This window comes from Ranitomeya imitator, chromosome 4 (genome assembly GCF_032444005.1).
Source record: "Ranitomeya imitator isolate aRanImi1 chromosome 4, aRanImi1.pri, whole genome shotgun sequence".
NCBI classification, from domain to species: Eukaryota; Metazoa; Chordata; class Amphibia; order Anura; family Dendrobatidae; genus Ranitomeya; species Ranitomeya imitator.
Genome location: NC_091285.1, coordinates 209,072,191 through 209,097,136, shown reverse-complemented (window position 1 = coordinate 209,097,136; position 24,946 = coordinate 209,072,191). Strand labels below are relative to the sequence as shown.

At 45.7% G+C, this 24,946-nt stretch overlaps 1 protein-coding gene across 2 annotated transcripts in view; it reads right to left on the bottom strand.

The window, feature by feature from the left end:
- Positions 1–24,946, bottom strand: part of CEP83 (centrosomal protein 83) — a 117,663-nt gene that overhangs the window by 75,506 nt on the left and 17,211 nt on the right. For both annotated transcript variants that reach the window (XM_069764350.1, XM_069764351.1), the window contains exons 6-8: positions 21,762–22,013; positions 8,682–8,813; positions 2,581–2,695 (exon numbers count right to left, since the gene is read on the bottom strand). In XM_069764350.1, coding sequence (XP_069620451.1) covers positions 2,581–2,695; positions 8,682–8,813; positions 21,762–22,013 — 499 coding nt within the window. The remainder of the gene's footprint in view (positions 1–2,580; positions 2,696–8,681; positions 8,814–21,761; positions 22,014–24,946) is intronic.

Sequence of the window (24,946 nt, the reverse complement as noted above, 5' to 3'; positions counted from 1 at the left end):
AATTGTGCTGATGTAAAGTAGACATGTGGGAAATGTTACTTATTAAGTATTTTGTGTGACATATCTCTGTGATTTAATTGCATAAAAATTCAAAGTTGGAAAATTGCGAAATTTTCATAATTTTCGCCAAATTTCCGTTTTTTTCACAAATAAACGCAGGTACTATCAAAGAATTTTTACCATTGTCATGAAGTACAATATGTCACGAGAAAACAAAGTCAGAATCACCAGGATCCATTGAAGCGTTCCAGAGTTATAACCTCATAAAGGGACAGTGGTCAGAATTGTAAAAATTGGCCCGGTCATTAACGTGCAAACCACCCTTGGGGGTAAAGGGGTTAATGACCGGGTCAATTTTTACAATTCTGACCACTGTCCCTTGATGAGGTTATAACTCTGGAACGCTTCAAAGGATCCGGTGATTCTAACATTGTTTTCTCGAGACATATTGTACTTCATGATAGTGGTAAAACTAGATAAGTGGTAGGAACTTATCTAGATGTGTTGTGAGAACTTTGAACCCCCAAGTGTTTCACTACAGTTTATAACACAGAGCCGTGAAAATAAAAAATCATTTTTTTTCCTTCAAAAATGTTTTTTTTTAGCCCCCCAAATTTTTATTTTCCCAAGGGTTACAAGAAAAATTGGACCCCAGAAGTTGTCCAATTTGTCCTGAGTACGCTGATACCCCATATGTTGGGCGCACGTGAGAGCTCGGAAGGGAAGGAGCACTGTTTTACTTTTTTAACGCAGAATTGGCTGGAATTGAGATTGGACGCCATGTCGAGTGTGGAGAGCCCCTGATGTGCCTAAAAAAACAGTGGAAACCCCCACCCAAATACACCCTTAACCCTAATCCCAACCGTAAATGTAATCCAAACCTTAACCCTAACCCTAATGGGAAAATGGAAATAAATACATTTTTATAATTTTTTTAATTTTTCCCCAACTAAGGGGGTGATGAAGGGGCGGTTTGATTTACTTTTATAGCGGGTTTTTTAGCGGATTTTTATGATTGGCAGCCGTCACACACTAAAAGACGCTTTTTATTGAAAAAATATTTTTTTGGTTACCACATTTTGAGAGCTATAATTTTCCTATATTTTGGTCCACAGAGTCATGTGAGGTCTTGTTTTTTTGCGGGACGAGTTGATGTTTTTATTGGTAACATTTTCGGGCACGTGATTTTTTGATCGCTTTTTATTCCGATTTTTGTGAGGCAGAATGACCAAAAACCAGCTATTCATGAATTTCTTTTGGGGGAGGCGTTTATACTGTACTGCGTTTGGTAAAATGGATAAAGCAGTTTTATTCTTCGGGTCAGTACAATTACAGCGATACCTCATTTATATCATTTTTTTATGTTTTGGCACTTTTATACAATAAAAACTATTTTATAGAAAAAATATTTTTGCATCGCGTTATCCTGAGGACTATAACTTTTTTATTTTTTCGCTGATGACGCTGTATTAGGGCTCATTTTTTTGTGGGACAAGATGACGTTTTCAGCGGTACCATGGTTATTTATATCCGTCTTTTTGATCGCGTGCTATTCCACTTTTTGTTCGGCAGTATGATAATAAAGCGTTTTTTGCAACGGTGTTCACTGAAGGGGTTAACTAGTGGGACAGTTTTATAGGTCGGGTCGTTACGGACGCGGTGATACTAAATGTGTACTTTTATTTATTTTTTTTTTATTTAGATAAAGAAATGTATTTATGGGAATAATATTTTTTTTTTCCTTAATTTAGGAATTTTGTTTTCCTTTTTTACACAACTAAATATTTTTTTTTTCCACTTTATAACATTGCCCAAGGGGAAGGCATCATGTTATAAGGTCAGATCGCTGATATGCCACTTTGCACAGCACTGTGTCAGATCAGCGATCTGACAAGCAGGGCTCCTGGTAAGCCACTTCCCTGCAGGACCCGGATGCAGCCCCGTGGCCATTTTGGATCCGGGGCCTGCAGGGAGAAGAAGGAAGGAGGCCCTCGGAGCAACGCGATCACATCGCGTTGCTCCGAGAGTCTCAGGGAAGCACGCAGGGAGCCCCCTCCCTGCGCGATGCTTCCCTATACCGCCGGAACATTGCGATCATGTTTGATCGCAGTGTGCCAGGGGCGGTCCGTGACTGCTCCTGGCACATAGTGCCGGATGTCAGCTGTGCCGATCGTGGGCATTGCTGCGGTGTGTCAGCTGTCATATACAGCTGACACCCGCACGCGATCGCCGCTCACTATGAGGTCGCGCGATCGTGCCGCCTTTCTAGTACTGCGGTTTGCGGGAACTCAGTTCCCGCAGAGCAGTACTAGTACCGCGCATGTCGGGAAGGGGTTAAAAAGGTACAAGAATGACAATAATAAATTAGAAAAGAGGCCCAATATGCAAAGAAGGAACTGAAAATCCATCACAGGAAATTCTGATGTTAACAGATCTGTGCAGAGTATCAAATGCCTTATTCATGGCCGCAAGGTTTATTGGTCAATGCAGAGCAGCAAAAATGAAACAGGAAATAGGGGGAAGTGAAATAAAGCAAAAAAGAACAAAAAACCCCCCATAGCTACAAAAGAGATGTATTACCATCAAGTTGACCTTGAAGCCGGTCTTTGTCTTTTTCTGCATCATTCTTAGTTCTTGCGGCTTCTAGTTTGATATTGTCAATTTCAATTTTCTGGGAATGCTTGAGCTCATCAATCTGAGGTTGATAAAAAAATCATTATTAAAAGTTGAAGATTAGCATTAGAAATATTGGACTGACAGACAAAAAATCATCATCATCAAGATTTGTGGCCAGAAACTCTAAAAATGTAACACTGTTGTCTCATGAGGAGACTTCCTGATTTATATGCCTCTTCCGGCCACAAACATCATAGAGGGTCCCCAGAAAACATAAGGGCTTGCCTGGTAAAATCAGTTATTTACTATTATTATACATTTTTAAAATAAAAATAAGCAAAACAAGACACAAAAGGTACAGAAGGAGAGAGAGGACCCTGACCGCGAGGGCTCACAGTCTACATGGGATGGGTGAGGATACACTAGGAGAGGGAAGACCTGGTCGTGCGGAGGTTCAGTAGACTAAGGATCATTGCAGGTTGTAGGCTTGTCGGAAGAGGTGGGTCTTCAGGTTATTTTTGAAGGTTTCCATGGTAGGCGGGAGTCTGGAACTCTCTACCCCAACACACCAGAGTATGGGGGAAGCACGGGAGAAGTCTTGTATGCGGTTGTGGGAAGAAGATAAGAGGGGAGTAGAGAAGGAGATCTTGAGAGGATCGAAGGTTGCGTGTAGGTAAGTACGGGAGACCATGTCACAGATGTATGGAGGAGACAGGTTGTGGATGGCTTTGCATGTCATAGGGTTTTGGACTGGAGCCTCTGGACAATAGGAAGCCAGTGAAGTGCTTGGCTGGGGAATAACGGGGAGACAGGTGGATTAGTTGGGCAGCAGAGTGTAGGATGGATTGAAGTGGAGCCAGAGTGCTAGAGTGGAGACCAGAGAGTAGGAGGTTGCAGTAGCCGAGGCAGGAGATGATAAGGGCAGGCACTAGTGTTTTTGTGGTTTCATGGCCAAGGAATGCACGGATCTGGGAAATATTTTTGAGTTTGAGTCGGCAGGAGGAGGCAAGGGCTTGGATATGTGACTTGAAAGAGGGCAGAGTGGATAATCACCCCATGGCACCGAGCATGTGAGACAGGAGAAAGCGAGCAGCCATTGACACTGATGGAGAGGTCTGGTGGAGGGGTAGAGTGGGATGGGGGAAAGATGATGAATTCGGTTTCGTCCATGTTCAGTTTTAGAAAGCGAGCAGAAAAGAAAGCTGAAGGAGCAGACAGACCTTGTGGGATTTTGATCAGTAAGGAGGTGAGGTCAGGTCTAGATAGGTAGATCTGCGTGTCATCGGCGTAGAGATGATACTGCAAACCGTGGGATTATATGAGCTGTCCCAGGCAGACGGTGTAGATGGACAAGAGTAGGGGGGTCTGAGAACTGAGCCTTGGAGAACACCGACAGACAGTGGGTGAGGTGAGGAGGTGGTGTGGGAGAGGGAGACACTGAATGTTCGGTCTGTTAGATTTAACGAGATCCAGGATAGGGCCAAGTCTGTGATGCCAAGAGATGAGAGAATCTGTAGCAGGAGGGATTGGTATAGGGTGTCGAAGGCAGAAGACAGGTCCAGGAGGAGGACAGAGTAGTGTCGCTTGCTCTTGGCGGTTAGTAGGTCGTTGGAAACTTTGGTTAGGAGAGTTTCAGTTGAGTGATGTGGTCGGAAGCCAGATTGTAGCCGGTCAAAGAGGGAGCAGGAGGAGAGATGGGACAACAGTTCAAGATGGACATGCTGTTCCAGTAATTTTGAGGCATAAGGGAGAAGAGATATTGGGCGATAGCTAGACACAGAGGATGGGTCGAGGGAGGGCGTTTTGAGGATGGGTGTGATCGAGGCATGCTTGAAGGCTGAGGGGAAGACACCATTTGTAAGTGAGAGGTTTAAGAGATGTGTTAGGGTTGGGATGGAGGCTGTGGTGAGGTTAGGCATGAGGTGGGACTGGAGTGGGTCATGCGTGCAAGTGATGAGATATGATCTTGACTGGAGGGTGGAGAGCTGATCTTCTGCCATGGCGGAGCAGCTGGTCTTGGAGGAACAGGGCTGAGCAGCTAAGAGGGGCATTGGGGCTGCGGGCCAAAGCTTTCTCGGATCATATTCATCTTCTGCTTAAAGGGACACTATCACCTGAATTTGGAGGGAACAATCTTCAGCCAGGGAGGCGGGGTTTTTGGGTGTTTGATTCACCCTTTCCTTACCCGCTGGCTGCATGCTGGCTGCAATATTGGATTGAAGTTCATTCTCTGTCGTCCGTAGTACATGCCTGCATAAGGCAGGTAAGGAAAGGGTGAATCAAACACCCCAAAACCCCACCTCCCTGGCTGAAGATTGTTCCCTCCAAATTCAGGTGACAGTGTCCCTTTAAAGAAAGAGGCAAAGGCTTCAGCAGAAATGAGAGAAGAGGGAGGAGGTGCTGGGGGACGGAGTAGAGAATAGAAAGTGTTGAAATGCTGTTTAGGGTTGTGAGACAGGGAGGATTATGAGAGATGAGAAGTTTGTTTTCCGCAAGTGAGCGCGGACTTGAAACTGGTGAGGGACTGCTTGTATGCGATGAAGTGCAATGACATAAGACTAGAGATAAGTGAAAATGTTCGGAAAACTATTGCCAAACATAAATACAGAACAAATATGGCACATTTGGGTTCTTACTCGGAAACATGAGCAAATTTTCTTACAATCGTGAAAAATCGTTAACATTTGGTAAAGGTGTGGGAAAATATTTGCGTTGCCACTAAGGTATTTTTAGCACTTTGGCTAAGAAAGTGGTGGTGTATGATGAGGGGGGAGCATGTATTTGATGAGCGGAGGGGGTGGGGAGAGACCAGAGGAATTTTTTTTTACTTAACTTTATGTATGCACATTGTGGCTAGACAATCAGGGCGCAGGAAACATCCACAATGTTGAAACACAAAGACTTGTCATTGGCTGAAGAAATCACATGTCCCTCTCCATATAAACAGCAGACATTTTGTTTAAGTGTCATTTTGTCAGTAAAACCGCACAGGGAGGCTTCTCCTGACGCTGGTCCTGGGTACTGATAGAAACAACCTTTTAGCTAACTAGCTAAAATCTAAGGCTAGGTTCAGATTGCGTTAGGGCAATCCATTTAGCGCTAACGGATTGCACTAACGCAATGTCTTTTTCGGGGTCGCGTTTAACATCCCCGCTCTCGTAGATCCCAGATCTGCGAGAGCGGGGAACGGACCTCGGGTGCGCCGCGGACGCTGCAAGCAGCGTCCGAGGCGCGTCACAAAACACCGGCACATCCCTAGCGCGTGCCGAAAATGGCACACGCTAGCGATGCGCGTTCCCATTGCTGCCAATGGGCGCGCTAACGGACGCATTGCACGGCGCTAATTTCGCCGTGTAACGCTGTTAGTTAGCGCGGTCCCATTAACGCAATCTGAACCTAGCCTAAGTCAGATAGTTTACATAGCTAGTGTCCTGTGTGGCTGTGAAATAGACTTCAAGCTATTTTTTTTCTTCTTATGCCATTAGTGAGGCCCACAGACAAAGACAGCATGGCACATTTCATAGAAGTGTGTTGTGCAATGCTTCTATTGTGCTCCATGCATGAGTAGACCTTTCAAAAATCAATCTTTTTCAGTTGCTAACTTGATTCAACAAGGCATATGTCACCTTGTCATTTAGTGCCACTGAATGTCATCTTTGTGTGCAGAGCTGTTGCAGAATAAAAAAACAACTTTTTTCTGTTACAAAAGTGATACAGCACGCCATATCCCACCTTCTCATTTTGTGGTGGTGAAAATCAGCTGTCTGCAGAGCTCATGCAGAGTAAAATAAAAAAAATAAAAAATGTAGCTGTGGTGCCATGAAAGAGACGAGGGGTGATCAGACAAACTCTTTAAAAAACTTACAAGGCAATAGGAAACCAGTGGCTGGTTCTCTAAACAAGAGCCGTAAACAATATTAACCCCTTCATGACCTTGGGATATTTTGTTTTTCCATGTTCGTTTTTCACTCTCCTCCTTCCCAGAGCCATAACTTTTTTTATTTTTCCGTCATTATGGCCATGTGAGGGCTTATTTTTTGCGGGACGAGTTGTACTTTTGAACGACATCATTGCTTTTAGCATGTCGTGTACTAGAAAACGGAAAAAAAATTCCAAGTGCGGTGAAATTGCAAAAAAAGTGCAGTCCCACACTTGTTTTTTGTTTGGCTTTTTTGCTAGGTTCACTAAATGCTAAAACTTACCTGACATTATGATTCTCCAGGTCAGTACGAGTTCATAGACATCTAACATGACTAAGTTATTTTTTACCTAAGTGGTGAAAAAAAATTCCAAACTTTGCTAAAAAAAATAAAAATAAAAATAAAAATTTGCGCCATTTTCCGATACTCGTAGCGTCTCCATTTTTCATGATCTGGGGTCGGTTGAGGGCTTATTTTTTGCGTGCTGAGATGGCGTTTTTAATGATAGCATTTTGGTGCAGATACGTTCTTTTGATCGCCTGTTATTGCATTTTAATGCAATGTCGCGGCGACCAAAAAATGTAATTTTGGCGTTTCGAATTTTTTTCTCGCTACGCCGTTTTGCGATCAGGTTAATGCTTTTTTTAATTGATAGATCGGGCGATTCTGAACGCGGCGATACCAAATATGTGCAGATTTGATTTTTTTTTATTGATTTATTTTGATTGGGGCAAAAGGGGGGTGATTTAAACTTTTTTTTTCTTCTCCACATTTTTTTTAACTTTTTTTTTTTTTTTTTTACTTTTGCCATGCTTCAATAGCCTTCATGGGAGGCTAGAAGCAGGCACAATGCGATCGCCTCTGCTACATAGCAGCGATGTGCTGTTCGCTGCTATGTAGCAGAAATGCAGGTGTGCTGTGAGCGCCGACCACAGGGTGGCGCTCACAGCTGCCGGGGATCAGTAACCATAGTGGTCTCAAGGACCTCTATGGTTACAATACTGAAGCAACGCTGACCTCCGATCATGTGACGGGGGTCGGCGATGCCGTCATTTCCGGCCGCCCGGCCGGATGCGGTAGTTAAATGCCGCTGTCTGTGTTTGACAGCGGCATTTAACTAGTTAATAGGCGCGGGCAGATCACGATTCTGCCCACGCCTATTACGGGCACATGTCAGCTGTTCAAAACAGCTGACATGTCCCGGCTTTGATGCGGGCTCACTGCCGGAGCCCGCATCAAAGCGGGGCTTCTGACCTCGGACATACTATCCCGTCCGAGGTCAGAAAGGGGTTAATAAAAATGACCCCATTCTTGAGTAATGGACAGAAATTTAAACAAATTGCAAAGTTGCTTGTTTTTACATATCTAAAAAGATGGGAATAACCTGTTAAATGTTCCAGCCTCTGGATGCAATAAAGAAAAATTAAAGTTTGTTTTAAAGCTTTATGGACATCACAAAGACAGCCTGGACACTTCCTCTATTGGCTAGTGTGGTGACCCACTCTGCAGAATGTGTGCATTACATGCACTTACCATTTAGATGCATATATCGGAACTGCAATGTAATAGTATGGCCGACCATGGTTGAAATATATAGTGTCCGACTCATTATTGCATTTGTGATTATTTTTTGTCTAATTTTTTTGGCGTTTTGAGCAACATTTGCACCAAATTCCCCTGTCCATTTGCATTTTAGTTTGTATTTTATATGTGCCTGCCTTGGTATTTTTTTCTTTTTAGTTAGGGCTAAAAATGTGGGCAGATGGGGTTTAGGGTTTCAAGACGCTTTTGCTTAATTTATAATTTTCCACTTCAAAAAGTTGCAAAATGTCACAAATTTTCTTCATTGCCTTTTTTTGAACAATGTGTGCTAAATTTTTTAAAATTTGCGACTTTTTGCTCATAAGTCACAAAAATGTTTAAAGACAGAGAAAGACCATTTTTGATAGCACAAAATTCATAAGCCCCGGCTGGAATTTTTAGGAATCTGGCACAGTAAACGCCAGTGAATGCCACAAGATAAAAAAAAAAGAAAAGTGGATTTAAAAAAACAAAAAAAAACCAAATAAAATCATGAATTATGCTCATAGCCTTCAGTTGCTAAAAAGAGCATATGGTCGTATATGATCCAGGAGCGCTACTCACTTTGCTAGTGAGAGAATGAACATCTCGCTCAGCTTTGTGCAGCTTCTTGTTTAGGAGGTCATTTTGTTCTGTGGCTGCCTGCAGCTCATTCTCCAGACGTTCATGCTGTAGTTTTAATGACTGCTTCTCAGCCTGGAGAAGATAGAAGTACATTATGAAATATAGATATAGGTTATTCTCTACAAGCTGATTTGGGAAATATGACGGAATTAATGATATCTAATGGCTGCTCACTGCGCTCCTGATCGCAGTGCAGAGCTGTGTGATTATCTGCAGCCTCTCATCAGCTTTAACTTCCAGCTCAAAGGCAGACAGGGTTGCAATATTGTTGCAATACAGCAGAGCTGTGAGAGCTGCAGCTGATAATGTGTTATGAGACAAAAGTTCAGTTCTACTGTACTTTGACAGTTACATGTCTCACACTGGCAAAGCCCTATTTCATGTATAATAAGCTTTGGAGGTGGAGTCTCGTGCAGATCAGTGTCCGCCCCATTTACATATAAGAAAAATAAGGATATCTCAAAAAATCATAAATTGGATTAAAGATATCATTTTATTTACATTTCTATGTCATGTGTGCCCATTTAGAAGGCGTAGGAGTGTGATCCTACTGACAGACTCCCTTTGAAGTGTAGGAAGAGCTGAAAACCTGCTATTAATTCGAAGAGGTAAAGGAGCTGTCAAACGAACAAAGTACATTTTAATTAACAGGCTATTTAATAATTTCCACAATTGGATGTGTTTAAATAAAATGTTCCTGTGCTGAGATAATCTTATAAATGTGCCCCTGCTGTGTAATGGCTGTGTCTGACTGTGCAGAAACATGGATCAAATATCGTAGGCACTACTAAATAGTGGTGCTCAAGTAGGTGCCAAAGCCGTATTAGATTTGTAGATAAACTTGGCACACACAGGACATAGACGCAGTGAAAATTTAATGAGGTAAAGTACATACAGTAGACGTTTCGGTCTGTTTAGACCTTCATCAATGTACTAATTGGAGAAAATTAAAAGAAGCCATATATAAACAAAGTATATACAAATTACAGGTCATATAGTAAACATTTGAACACCATTTTAATGCCATAGTGGTTGGAGAACATTTTTCAAAGAAACCCTATTAGGTCACAACTATTATAGACCAATCTAGACGATAAATATAGCATCGCTGTAGTGAGAGTTTCAACGGCGAAAAATCCAGTGGCAGAGTGCACATAGTCGTCACAGGAAGCAAGGTGTATCATAAGTACTGAAAGAAAATACGAAATATAGGGATTTTTGTGTGTACTCACCGTAAAATCCTTTTCTCCAAGCCACTCATTTGGGGACACAGGACCATGGGTTATGCTGCTGTCACTAGGAGGCTGACACTAAGCTGAGACAAAAAAAGGTTAGCTCCTCCCCTGCAGTATACACCCTCATGCTGGCTTCCAGAGACCCAGTTCAGTGCAAAAGCAGTAGGATAATAACAACAATATATCAAGTAACATTAGAATATAACATGTCAAACAAACAGTCAAAGACCAAAAAAGGTAACGAGCCGTAAGGCTACCAGGGTGGGTGCTGTGTCCCCCAATGAGTGGCTCGGAGAAAAGGATTTTACGGTGAGTACACACAAAAATCCCTATTTCTCCTTCGCCTCATTGGGGGACACAGGACCATGGGACGTCCCAAAGCATTCCCTGGGAGGGAAACAAAACAACCAAATAACTCCGTGTACCATCTGACTACAAATGCGCAACGGCCGCTTGCAGGATACGCCTGCCAAGGGCCGCGTCCGCAGAGGAATGGATGTGGACATTGTAATGCTTTGTGAAAGTATGCAGGCTGGACCACGTTGCGGCCTTGCAAACCTGCTCCGCTGTTGCCTGGTGCCGGATGGCCCAGGAAGCACCCATCGACCGAGTGGAGTGTGCTCTAATCCCTGCCGGGATATCGTGGATTTAGACGCAGCCAAACCCTTTCTGTGACCCTCCGGGAGCACGAAAAGGGCGTCCGATTTTCTGAAATGAGCCGTTCTGGAAATGTATCTCCTGAGGGCCCGTACCATGTCCAGAGTATGGAGAGCCTTCTCGACCCTATGTTTGGGCTGCGGGCAAAAAGAGGGAAGGATGATGTCCTCGTTAAGATGAAAAGATGAGACCACCTTCGGAAGAAACGCCGGAGAAGGGCGTAGGACCACTTTGTCCTGATGAAAGGCAAGGAACGGCGCCCGTCAGGATAAAGCTCTGAATAAGGCTCTGAAACCCTTCTGATGGACGTCACCGCTACCAGGAAGGCAACCTTCCATGAGAGGACAGAGAGCGGAACGTCTTGAAGGGGTTCGAACGGAGGTTCCTGAAGAACCCCCAGGACCAAGTTGAGATCCCAGGTTTCTAACGGCATCCTGTAAGGAGGAACCACATGGGAGACTCCCTGAATGAAGGTCTTGACTTGAAGGTTGGCGGCGATCCTGCGCTGGAGCAGCACGGATAACGCTGAGATCTGGCCTTTGAGGGAACTCAGGGCCAATCCGGAGTCCAGACCGGACTGAAGGAAATTCAAGATGCAAGGGATAGAGAAAACGAGCGGAGGGTGCCCTCGGAGCCTGCACCATGAGAAGGTTTTCCAGACGCGGTGGTAAATGGAGGCGGAAGACGCCTTGCGAGCACTTAACATGGTGGGAATGACCTGCTGAGAGAAACCGGCACGAGTTAGAATCCAGGTTTCAACAGCCACGCCGTTAAACGTAGGGCCCTGAGCTCTGGTGGCAGATCGGACCTTGGCGAAGTAGGTCTGGGCGGTCTGGTAACCGCCAGGGAACGTCGGCTACGAGCTGAACGAGTTCCGCGTACCAAGCGCGGCGTGGCCAGTCTGGGGCGACCAGAATGACCGGAACTCCCTCCGTCTTGATCTTCCGAATATTTACAGGTAAATGCAGAAATATCTACAGGTAACTTTGACATAGTGGGAATAACCGAGACATGGTTAGATGAAAGCTATGACTGGGCAGTTAACTTACAGGGTTACAGTCTGTTTAGAAAGGATCGTAAAAATCGGAGAGGAGGAGGGGTTTGTCTCTATGTAAAGTCTTGTCTAAAGTCCACTTTAAGGGAGGATATTAGCGAAGGGAATGAGGATGTCGAGTCCATATGGGTTGAAATTCATGGAGGGAAAAATGGTAACAAAATTCTCATTGGGGTCTGTTACAAACCCCCAAATATAACAGAAACCATGGAAAGTCTACTTCTAAAGCAGATAGATGAAGCTGCAACCCATAATGAGGTCCTGGTTATGGGGGACTTTAACTACCCGGATATTAACTGGGAAACAGAAACCTGTGAAACCCATAAAGGCAACAGGTTTCTGCTAATAACCAAGAAAAATTATCTTTCACAATTGGTGCAGAATCCAACCAGAGGAGCAGCACTTTTAGACCTAATACTATCTAATCTGCATCTGCATCTGCAAAGAGTTTGTATGTTCTCTCCGTGTTTGCGTGGGTTTCCTCCGGGTACTCCGGTTTCCTCCCACATTCCAAAGACATACTGATAGGGAGTTTAGAATGTGAGCCCCAACGGGGACAGTGATGATAATCTGTGCAACTTGTAAAGCGCTGCGGAATATGTTAGCGCTATATAAAAATAAAGATTATAAAAATAAAGATTATCTAATAGACCTGACAGAATAACAAATCTGCAGGTGGTCGGGCATCTAGGAAATAGCGACCACAATATTGTACAGTTTCACCTGTCTTTCACTAGGGGGACTTGTCAGGGAGTCACAAAAACATTGAACTTTAGGAAGGCAAAGTTTGAACAGCTTAGAGATGCCCTTAATCTGGTAGACTGGGACAATATCCTCAGAAATGAGAATACAGATAATAAATGGGAAATGTTTAAGAACATCCTAAATAGGCAGTGTAAGCGGTTTATACCTTGTGGGAAGAAAAGGACTAGAAATAGAAAAAACCCAATGTGGCTAAACAAAGAAGTAAGACAGGCAATTAACAGTAAAAAGAAAGCATTTGCACTACTAAAGCAGGATGGCACCATTGAAGCTCTAAAAAACTATAGGGAGAAAAATACTTTATCTAAAAAACTAATTAAAGCTGCCAAAAAGGAAACAGAGAAGCACATTGCTAAGGAGAGTAAAACTAATCCCAAACTGTTCTTCAACTATATCAATAGTAAAAGAATAAAAACTGAAAATGTAGGCCCCTTAAAAAATAGTGAGGAAAGAATGGTTGTAGATGACGAGGAAAAAGCTAACATATTAAACACCTTCTTCTCCACGGTATTCACGGTGGAAAATGAAATGCTAGGTGAAATCCCAAGAAACAATGAAAACCCTATATTAAGGGTCACCAATCTAACCCAAGAAGAGGTGCGAAACCGGCTAAATAAGATTAAAATAGATAAATCTCCGGGTCCGGATGGCATACACCCACGAGTACTAAGAGAACTAAGTAATGTAATAGATAAACCATTATTTCTTATTTTTAGGGACTCTATAGCGACAGGGTCTGTTCCGCAGGACTGGCGCATAGCAAATGTGGTGCCAATATTCAAAAAGGGCTCTAAAAGTGAACCTGGAAATTATAGGCCAGTAAGTCTAACCTCTATTGTTGGTAAAATATTTGAAGGGTTTCTGAGGGATGTTATTCTGGATTATCTCAATGAGAATAACTGTTTAACTCCATATCAGCATGGGTTTATGAGAAATCGCTCCTGTCAAACCAATCTAATCAGTTTTTATGAAGAGGTAAGCTATAGGCTGGACCACGGTGAGTCATTGGACGTGGTATATCTCGATTTTTCCAAAGCGTTTGATACCGTGCCGCACAAGAGGTTGGTACACAAAATGAGAATGCTTGGTCTGGGGGAAAATGTGTGTAAATGGGTTAGTAACTGGCTTAGTGATAGAAAGCAGAGGGTGGTTATAAATGGTATAGTCTCTAACTGGGTCGCTGTGACCAGTGGGGTACCGCAGGGGTCAGTATTGGGACCTGTTCTCTTCAACATATTCATTAATGATCTGGTAGAAGGTTTACACAGTAAAATATCGATATTTGCAGATGATACAAAACTATGTAAAGCAGTTAATACAAGAGAAGATAGTATTCTGCTACAGATGGATCTGGATAAGTTGGAAACTTGGGCTGAAAGGTGGCAGATGAGGTTTAACAATGATAAATGTAAGGTTATACACATGGGAAGAGGGAATCAATATCACCATTACACACTGAACGGGAAACCACTGGGTAAATCTGACAGGGAGAAGGACTTGGGGATCCTAGTTAATGATAAACTTACCTGGAGCAGCCAGTGCCAGGCAGCAGCTGCCAAGGCAAACAGGATCATGGGGTGCATTAAAAGAGGTCTGGATACACATGATGAGAGCATTATACTGCCTCTGTACAAATCCCTAGTTAGACCGCACATGGAGTACTGTGTCCAGTTTTGGGCACCGGTGCTCAGGAAGGATATAATGGAACTAGAGAGAGTACAAAGGAGGGCAACAAAATTAATAAAGGGGATGGGAGAACTACAATACCCAGATAGATTAGCGAAATTAGGATTATTTAGTCTAGAAAAAAGACGACTGAGGGGCGATCTAATAACCATGTATAAGTATATAAGGGGACAATACAAATATCTCGCTGAGGATCTGTTTATACCAAGAAAGGTGACGGGCACAAGGGGGCATTCTTTGCGTCTGGAGGAGAGAAGGTTTTTCCACCAACATAGAAGAGGATTCTTTACTGTTAGGGCAGTGAGAATCTGGAATTGCTTGCCTGAGGAGGTGGTGATGGCGAACTCAGTCGAGGGGTTCAAGAGAGACCTGGATGTCTTCCTGGAGCAGAACAATATTGTATCATACAATTATTAGGTTCTGTAGAAGGACGTAGATCTGGGTATTTATTATGATGGAATATAGGCTGAACTGGATGGACAAATGTCTTTTTTCGGCCTTACTAACTATGTTACTATGTTACTATGTTACTATGTTATGTTACCTTCGGCAGTAAGGGGAGAGGAGGGAACACGTAAGGGAGTTGAAACGGATGCCACGGAGAAATCAGCGCGTCTACTCCTATGGCCTGGGGATCCCGAGAGCGTGCAATGAAGTTGTGGACCTTGGCGTTCAATCTGGACGCCATCAGATCCACGTCCGGGGTCCCCCAGCGAAGACAGATCTGTCGAAAGACCTCTGGGTGGAGTTCCCACTCCCCCGAGGCAAGGCCCTGGCGGCTCAGGAAGGCCGCCGCCCAGTTCTCGACTCCCGGAATGTGCACCGCAGAGATGGTGGAATGGTTGGTTTCGGCCCAACGAAGGATGTGAGAGACTTCCAGCATCGCCGCCCTGCTGTGGGTACCCCCCTGGTGGTTGATGTAAGCCACCGCCGTGACGTTGTCCGATTGGACTCGTATTGGGTGACCCGCGAGCAGGGCGTGAAAGCGACTCAGGGCAAGTCTGATAGCACTAATCTCCAGGATGTTGATGGGGAGCCTGGATTCCCGAACTGTCCAACGGCCGTGGGCAGAGTGGTGAAGAAACACCGCCCCCCAGCCGAGAAGACTGGCATTGGTAGTTACCACTAACCAGCGGATCGGGAGGAAGGACTTCCCCTGGAGAAGAGATGGACCCAGGGTCCACCATACGAGAGATTGTCTGACCCGCGGGGACAGGGGGCAAGGGCGGTCGAGAGATGGGAGACTCCTGTCCCAGTTGCCCAGCAAAGCCTGTTGCAAGGGGCGGAGATGGAGTTGAGCGAAAGGAACCGCTTCGATTGCTGCAACCATCTTTCCCAGGATCTTCATGGCGAACCGAATGGTTCGCGGGCGAGGATGGCAGAGCGTTCGGGCTCCCTGCTGAAGCGCTTGGGCCTTGGACCGAGGAAGAAAGACCAGCCCCCTTGAAGTGTCCAGGATCATTCCCAGAAAGGAGATCCGACGGGCAGGAACGGGAGAGGACTTGTCCAAGTTGATCAACCAGCCCAGGCGCGAAAGAGAATCCAGGGTAATGTGGTCGCTTGACTCGCAGGCCTGAAAAGACGGGCCCTTTATGAGGAGATCGTCTAAGTAAGGTAACACGACGACTCCTCGAGAATGAAGGATGGCCATGACAGCCGCCATGACCTTCGTGAATACCCTGGGCGCCGTGGCAAGACCGAAGGGTAAGGCCGTGAACTGGAAGTGGTCCTCCAGAACGGCAAAGCGGAGGAACCTCTGATGAGGCGGGAATATCGGAATGTGAAGATAGGCATCCTTGATGTCTATCGATGCCAAGAATTCCCCTCTTTCCATCGACGAGATGACCGATCTGAGCAATTCCATCCTGAAGTGCCGTACTCTTACGCACTTGTTCAGGAGCTTCAGATCCAAAATGGGGCGCACTTTTCCGTCCTTCTTTGGCACGACGAAGAGGTTTGAGTAGAAACCTTTGAACCTCTTGTGCTCCGGGACCGGAACAATGACCCCGCTCTGGCGGAGGGAGTGAATGGCGCAAAGGAGGGCGCGAGACTGAGCTCCCGAGCTGGGGAGACGAGAGGGGAAAAACCGAGTTGGAGGAGGCGCGGAGAACTCTATTTTGTAGCCAGACGATACCAGATCCCTGACCCATTCGTCGTGAATGACGGAGAGCCAGGCTTGCTGAAAAAGGAGTAGACGTCCTCCTACTCTGGTGGTATCGACTGGCGCCGTTCCCGAGTCATTGAGACGGGAATCTGGGGGGTCTCGAACCTCTGGTTCTGGACTGCCTCGGCTTTCCGCGCCAGGAAGGATTCGGCCTGAAGGAGGGACGAGCGTCTCTGTCTGTGCGAGCGGATCGGTCCGATCTGGAAAGACCGGTAGGACTGGACCAGGCTGGGCTGGTATGAAAGGGCCGAAAACTAAAGTAAGGCTGGCGCTGGAAGGCCGCCTTGGGCCTCTGTTGGGGAAGGAACTTGCTCTTTCCCCCTGTGGCGTCGGAAATCAGCTGGTCAAGCTTTTCGCCGAAAAGGCGCCCACTTTGAAAAGGGAGAGAGATCAGAGATTTTTTAGAGGAGGAATCTGCGCGCCACTCTCTGAGCCAAAGAGCCCTTCTGATAGAGATGGCGTTAGAAGCCGCCGATGCTACGCAATTCGCTGCATCGAGGGAGGCGTACATCACGTAATCACTAGCCATGGCTATCTGTTTAGCCAGGTCCGCCATCTCAGACGGGAGGTCCTGTTCATGAATGGATTTCGCTAGAGCATCCGCCCAGGAAACCATTGCCTTGGCCACCCAAGCCGCGGCGAAGGAGGGGGATAGGGAAGAGCCTGAGGCTTCGTACACAGAGCGAGCTAGAGAGTCTAGCTGGCGTTCGGTGGGACTCTTAATTGAAGCGCCGTCCGGGACAGAAAGAAGCATTTTAGAAGCCAGGCGCGAGACTGGAGGATCCACTATAGGGGGATCCGTCCAGTCTTTCACGAGATCTGCTGAAAAGGGATACTTAGATACCAGGTCCTTCTTACCCGTGAAATGCTTATCTGGACGCTCCCTGTGTCGCCTGACTATATCCAGAAAATCTGGGTGAGAGGCAAAAGTTTTGTGGGAACGCTTGGTTCTGGTAAAAGAGAGCGTGTTCCGGAGCGGAATTAGAGTCATCATCCACCTTAAGTGCGTGATTGACTGCTACAATGAGGGAGTCAACCGTAGCTCTGAACTCCGGAGCCTCCGGGTCCAATGATACTTCGGACTCATGTTCAGAGTTGTGAACGCTGCGAGCCCCCAAAGAGGGTGAGCGAGAGGTGGAATGCCAGAGTCTGAGTGGCGAGGTGAGCGCTCAGGAGAGGTAGTGCGGGTCCGTTTTCTGGATGACCGTGTTTCTTTATGGAGAGAGCGGCCCCTGCTGGCCGACGATTCCCCTGTAACGGAGGGATCTCTTAGGACCTGTAACGGATTGCCTCGTTCCCCGGGAGGATTTTGAATAGATTTGATGGCGTTGGCTAAAAAATCCACGGACTGCGAAAGTGAAGCGACCCACGGGGGGGGCTAGGTACGCCGGAGTCGGTGGCGGTGGAGGGCTCCTGGGCACATGGGGCATCGCAGGCAGAGCAGAGGGGAGAGCTTTTAGGGCGGGGAAGTGGAGCCTGGCAGGTGGTACACGCAGAAAAAAAAAGGTCGAATGCACCTTTGAGGATTTTTTAGTCTTAGACTGAGACATGGTGTACACTAATGCCAGATACCCAGGGTCTAGCCTAAGGAAGCGAGGGCGGCGCTGCAGGAGAGAGCTGACGGTCTCCTTACCCTGGTCCTGTGCCCCACAGAGGAAGAGGGAGACGGCAGGAGGACTAGGCGACAGCCGGTGTGCACAGCACTGCACGTGGAGGGCGCTGCGGCTGGGAGACCTGGAGCTGCGGCGAGTAGAGAGGATCCAAGATGGCCGCCGAGACCTGGGGGAGAGATCTCGCACACAGCGAGAAGCGCCAGGACCGGGGGGCGACGCCGTGCGATGACGTGAAAAAGGGGGCGGGGCCTATCGGGAAGTGCCAGATCCCCGGCCGGCTAGGCCGAAGCCGGGGACTAAATTTGCGGCTTCGGCCCGCGGCCGCTGATGGCCGGGACAACAAGGGGCCCAGGAATAAAGTGTGCCACTAGTAAGGGGGAGCCCTCCGAACCGCAGAACCGGCGACCACCCCCCCTTCCCACGAGACACTTACCCTGATGGAGCAGCGCACAAGGGGCTGAGGTAGGAGTGTCTGGGGTGAAAGACAGGGACGGTGCAGGGGTTGGGAAGCCTCCATCCTCCAGCCCCAGAAAGGGGGGTGGAGAGGAACCGTCCACCACCTGAATCAGCCGCAAGCAGTGGTGATGCAGGGTGTGCTGCACGGACGCCACGGGTACTAGTGCCTCTGTACAGCCGAGGGTGAAACCTGGTGGACAGGGCAGATGTCCGGCAATAAAAAGGCCTGGCTGCAGAAGAGGGTACTGGAGGTAAAACACCAGTGCTCGTCTGTACAAAGTGGGGAGATCGGCGCCCTTTTAGGGAAAAAACCGTCGCCCAAGGCAGTGGCTCCCACGTCGCAGGAGAGGATACGGAGAGGTAAAACTCCCGTGCTCGCCTGTTGTTAGTTCGGGGGAGATCGGACCATGAAAGAATCTGTCGCCCCCTTCGTCCAGGTAGAATTAAAAAACAGTGTGCCTCCTATGGACACTAAGCTTGAACTGGGTCTCTGGAAGCCAGCATGAGGGTGCATACTGCAGGGGAGGAGCTAACCTTTTTTGTCTCAGCTTAGTGTCAGCCTCCTAGTGACAGCAGCATAACGCATGGTCCTGTGTCCCCCAATGAGGCGAAGGAGAAAAATATTTAACGTACAGTACAGACCAAAAGTTTGGACACACCTCATTTAAAGATTTTTCTGTATTTTCATGACTATTAAAATTGTACATTCACAATGGAGGCATCAAAACTATGAATTAACACATGTGGATTTATATACTTAACAAAAAAAGTGTGAAACAACTGAAATTATGTCTTATATTCTAGGTTCTTCAAAGTAGCCACCTTTCGCTTTGATGACTGCTTTGCACACTCTTGGCATTCTCTTGATGAGTTTCAAGAGGTAGTCACCGGGAATGGTTTTCACTTCACAGGTGTACCCTATCCGGTTTAAAAAGTGGGATTTCTTGCCTTATAAATGGGGTTGGGACCATCAGTTGTGTTGTGCAGAAGTCTGGTGGATACAGAGCTGATAGTCCTACTGAATAGACTGTTAGAATTTGTATTATGGAAAGAAAAAAGCAGCTAAGTAAAGAAAAATCGAGCGGCCATCATTACTTTAAGAAATGAAGGTCAGTCAGTCTGAAAAATTGGAAAAACTTTGAAAGTGTCCGCAAGTGCAGTGGCAAAAACCATCAAGCGCTACAAAGAAACTGGCTCACATGAGGAACGCCCCAGGAAAGGAAGACCAAGAGTCACCTCTGCTTCTGAGGATAAGTTTATCCGAGTCACCAGCCTCAGAAATCGCAGGTTAACAGCAGCTCAGAATAGAGACCAGGTCAATGCCACACAGAGTTCTAGCAGCAGACACATCTCTACAACAACTGTTAAGAGGAGACTTTGTGCAGCAGGCCTTCATGGTAAAATAGCTGCTAGGAAACCACTGCTAAGGACAGTCAACAAGCAGAAGAGACTTGTTTGGGCTAAAGAACACAAGGAATGGACATTAGACCAGTGGAAATCTGTGCTTTGGTCTGAGGAGTCCAAATTTGAGATGTTTGGTTCCAACCACCTTGTCTTTGTGCGACGCAGAAAAGGTGAACGGATGGACTCTACATGCCTGGTTCCCACCGACAAGCATGGAGGAGGAGGAGGTGTGATGGTGTGGGGGTGCTTTGCTGCTGACACTGTTGGGGATTTGTTCAAAATTGAAGGCATATTGAACCAGCATGGCTACCACAGCATCTTGCAGCGGCATGCTATTCCTTCCGCTTTGCGTTTAGTTAAACCATCATTTATTTTTCAACAGAACAATAACCCCAAACACACCTCCAGGCTGTGTAAGGGCTATTTAACCAAGAAGGAGAGTGATGGGGTGCTACGCCAGATGACCTGGCCTCCACAGTCACCAGACCTGAACCCAATCGAGATGGTTTGGGGTGAGCTGGACCACAGAGTGAAGGCAAAAGGCCTAACAAGTGCTAAGCGCATCTCTGTGAACTCCTTCAAGATTGTTGGAAGACCATTCCCAGTGACTACCTCTTTGAAGTCATCAAAGCCAGAGGTGGCTACTTTGAAGAACCTAGAATATAAAGACATAATTTCAGTTGTTTCACACTTTTTTGTTATATAATTCCACATGTGTTAATTCATAGTTTTGATGCCTTCAGTGTAAATGTACAATTTTCATAGTCATGAAAATACAGAAAAATCTTTAAATGAGAAGGTGTGTCCAAACTTTTGGTCTGTACTGTATATAGAATATATAGGGAAAGAACTTAGCCTACCCCCGCAAGTATTTGTGGGTATCAGGGTCATAGTATAGGGATTGTAATTCCTGAACGGAATAAAACATGAACGCAGCTGGTTATCTGCATTGTGCAGGCAGACCGTGGTAAAAAATAAATTACCTACCCCGTGATGATAGACTAGCCGGTTATGCCGGGAGTGACACTAAGGGGTTAAGAAAATGTCTGAGCTTAAGGCCGGAGTCACACTACAGCGAGATACGGCCGAGTCTCGCAGGTTAAAAACAAGCTCTGGCAGCGGCACTCCGGAGCAGAGCGTGCGGCTCCATGTATTGCTGTGCGGCCGCACGCTCCGCTGTGCCGCTGCCAGAGCTTGGTTTTAACCTGCGAGACTTGGTCGTATCTCGCTGTGTGTGATCCCGGCCTTAGGCATAGTCTCAGTAGAACGTGCTAGACTGCAAGCAGCTGTTGTATAACTGCATTTAATGAGTATCTAACTTACCAAAGTCAGGTGTCACCAGTGTGTCCGTTTTTACCGATCAGGGTCATCAGCGATTTGCCATGATGGATAAAGAAGAAATAAATAACACAGCTTCTTCTATCCTGTGCCATGTTAAATAAAGAAAGCACACAGACCATATACTGATGCCATCTGTGTGCTGAATGTGTGTTTCACGACCCACAGATTTGTATAGGCCCTGGTCATCCGCACTGCCAGAAAAAACGGATATGTCTCCATGTATTTTACACGGACACACGGCCCATTTAAAAACATGGACATGTGAATAGCATCATACGGACTGGAAACATGGACATGAAGGAGGCTTTACAGTACGTAGCAGGGGAACATTTAAAAAATCTCAGCGCAGTAACTTTTTTTTTTTTTTTTTTTAAGCACATCCAATTGTGGAACTTATTTTAATTCCCAGATCTATTAATTAACATATACTTTGTCCATGCGATATACCCCTTTAAATGACCCCCCTTTAAGTAAAGCGGACAACAACTTTCCATAAATCCATCAAAAGTATAATGGCGTTAAGTGAGAGTGGTCTCCTGCTCTGTTCTCCCATTCTCCTTGGGGGATAAGCATTGTATGTGCTCATTTCAATTGGTGCTTTTAATTTTTACTGCGGCATCTTTTAAGACTACAGAAAATGACTACAACCTCAAGAGAGCGGAGAGTCGCTTGAGTCTCAGTCATCTGTCGCACTTGTATCCTCTGGACGCTTTCGGCTTGTACGCCATAGTGTTCTCGTTCTGCTCGCAGCTCTTTCACCTCAGCCTTCAAATCCTCCACCTTTTGGCATAATAAGACTTTCTCCCCCAGCAGATCCTCTAAAGGTTTGTTACCTCTTGAGCAATCAATACTTAATATCTGACGGTGAAGCTCTTCTTTATCTTTTTCAAGCTGTGCAATCTACAGGAGGGAAAGTAGCAGAAAAGTTACAAATCCTAAGAAACAAATATGGCAGTATTCTATAGTTTCTGTTTGTAATACAGTAGTACGGGAATTAATAGGTCAGATATAACTGCCCTCACCATAAAGGGAATACACTAAAGTATTACAAGACTAGGCAGTTGCCAACTAAAAAGGTTATCCAGCAAATAAAAAAATATATATATATATTTTCAAGTACTGTAATTCATACTCTTAATTTTATCAGAACAAAAACATGACTTTTTGTGTCATTTTAACCCTTTTGGTCTTTTGCGCTCTTCTCTGCAGCCTTTGGTCAGTTCACGTCCTGTGGTCGGGCACCAGTTTGTCCCATGTGGCCAGGAAGAAGCTGCACCTTCCAGGAGTGTAATGCAGTCCGGCTTCTGCCAACTCCTTATCTCCCGTCACTGTCACAACTGTTGTGAATTCTGTGGTCAAGCTCCCTCCTGTGGTCATGAGTGGTACTTCGGCTGGTTCTGTCTATGAGCTTCCTCTGGTGGCTGTGAGTGGGGCTGCGGCTTCTGAGTTTCCTTCCTCAGGTGACGAGGTTAAGTCGTTAGGTGCTGCTCTATTTAACTCCACCTAGTTCTTTGTTCCTGGCCTCCAGTCAATGTTCCAGTATTGGTCTTGCTCTCTCCTGGATCGTTCTTGTGACCTGTCTTCCCTGCATAAGCTAAGTTCTGCTTGTGTTACTTTTGTTTGCTATATTTTCTGTCCAGCTTGCTATATTGGGTTTTCTTGCTTGCTGGAAGCTCTGAGATGCAGAGGGAGCACCTCCGTACCGTTAGTCGGTGCGGAGGGTCTTTTTGCCCCTCTGCGTGGTTGTTTGTAGGTTTTTGTGTTGACCGCAAAGCTATCTTTCCTATCCTCGGTCTATTCAGTAAGTCGGGCCTCACTTTGCTAAATCTATTTCATCTCTGTGTTTGTATTTTCATCTTAACTCACAGTCATTATATGTGGGGGGGCTGCCTTTTCCTTTGGGGAATTTCTCTGAGGCAAGGTAGGCTTATTTTTCTATCTTCAGGGCTAGTTAGTTTCTCAGGCTGTGCCGAGTTGCATAGGGAGCATTAGGCGCAATCCACGGCTACCTCTAGTGTGGTATGATAGGATTAGGGATTGCGGTCAGCAGAGTTCCCACGTCTCAGAGCTCGTCCTATGTTAGTAATTATCAGGTCACTTTGTGTGCTCTTAACCACTAGGTCCATTGTGGTTCTGAATCACCTGTTCATAACACACAACCTCATTTATCTCACTAGCCATCTCATATCGGTGGAATATCTATGTATTTCTTCCCCCATTCCTCTCATACTCGCTTTTTACATCTGACAACGTAGCTCAACTTCTCCCCTAATTATCATTAGTAAAGGAAGCATGGAAGCTGCAGATCATATCGGTCCATCGTGGAACGCAGGAAAAGGTGGACAAACGTTCTGAACCCAGAAGAAACATTGGATGTGGCCACATACAAATATATACAAAACTGAACATTATTTTTAATGAATGTACAGCACCAACACACTTCTTAACATGCCTAATTGGTTTTCGAATAATACCCTTCGGGTGACAACCCTTTTAAACACACACCTCTTACACAGGGCTGCCAAACCTCCGACTCCTCAATTTCCATGACACAGACTCCACCAAAATGGGCTCCGACTCCAACTCCACAGCCCAGCTCTTACAGTTCCTAAGCCAAGGTCAGGACAGGGACCCAACAATGAAGGATGACTTGACGTTGGCTGTTGGGCTCACAAATCTGTGCGCAAGCAACTTTTTTTTTTTTTTTTAACTGTAACTTTGCTTATATACACACACACTATATAGCGTTTTCCCATTTTCTATGGGATTTAAATGCAGTTTCAATGTTCTAGAGTAATCATTATTAGCAAGTCAGGGTGTAACCTTATACTTTTTATAGTTCCTGAGCTAGTCACAAACAGAAGCATTTTTTTTAATCAATCATTACTTAGTCAAAAGTACAAATCTAAAATGTCAAAAAACGGGGAAGGATCAAATTCACTAAATTATTATTTTCCCCTGCATTCTCCTTGGCAATTCAGCTTGTAATTAAATGCCAATTATCAACAACTTCCGCATAAATAAATAGTAGAAGCAAACATAAGAACATTTACAACATATCTTATCGGGAAATAAGCTTCTTTCTTCGTTTGCGAGACATTTTTTCCCCTCCAGCTTGCATTCCTTATTCATTCTGAAAAGTTACTCAATGCCTTCTTGGTTGTAGCAGCACAGACTGCCAGCACAGTGAGGAGTCAGGTTACAGCTACTACTATATGCTATTGAGAGGGGAGGGGAAGGACAGATTGATACACAAGCAGGGAAGTGCACAGATCAAGAAGCAGCTGTCTAGCAAGTGATTTAGCTTCTTCCAGAACTATATTATCACATACACAACTAAAGGTACCTTCACACTGAGCAACTTTCCAACGAGAACGACAACGATCTGTGACGTTGCAGCGTCCTGGATAGCGATATCGTTGTGTTTGACACGCAGCAGCGATCTGGATCTCGCTGTGATATCGCTGGTCGGAGCTAGAAGTCCAGAACTTTATTTGGTCTTCAGGTCGGCGTGATTCGTCATGTTTGACAGCAAAAGCAACGATGCCTGCAATATTTTTTCATGGAGCGAACAACCAGCGAGAACGATAAGTGCGTCACTGGATCGCTCCTGCATCGTTCTGGAGCTGCTGTGTTTGACGTCTCTACAGCGACCTAAACAGCGACGCTCCAGCGATCGGCTCGTTGTCTATATCGCTGCAGCGTCGCTTAGTGTAATGGTACCTTTAGTGCTGCTGCATAAAGTCTTCCATGCTGCTTATACATGTGCACTACAGAAATCCCGCTGGTTCTTTCTACTATGTATGGGAAATCTCCACTCACTAGATCAGAGA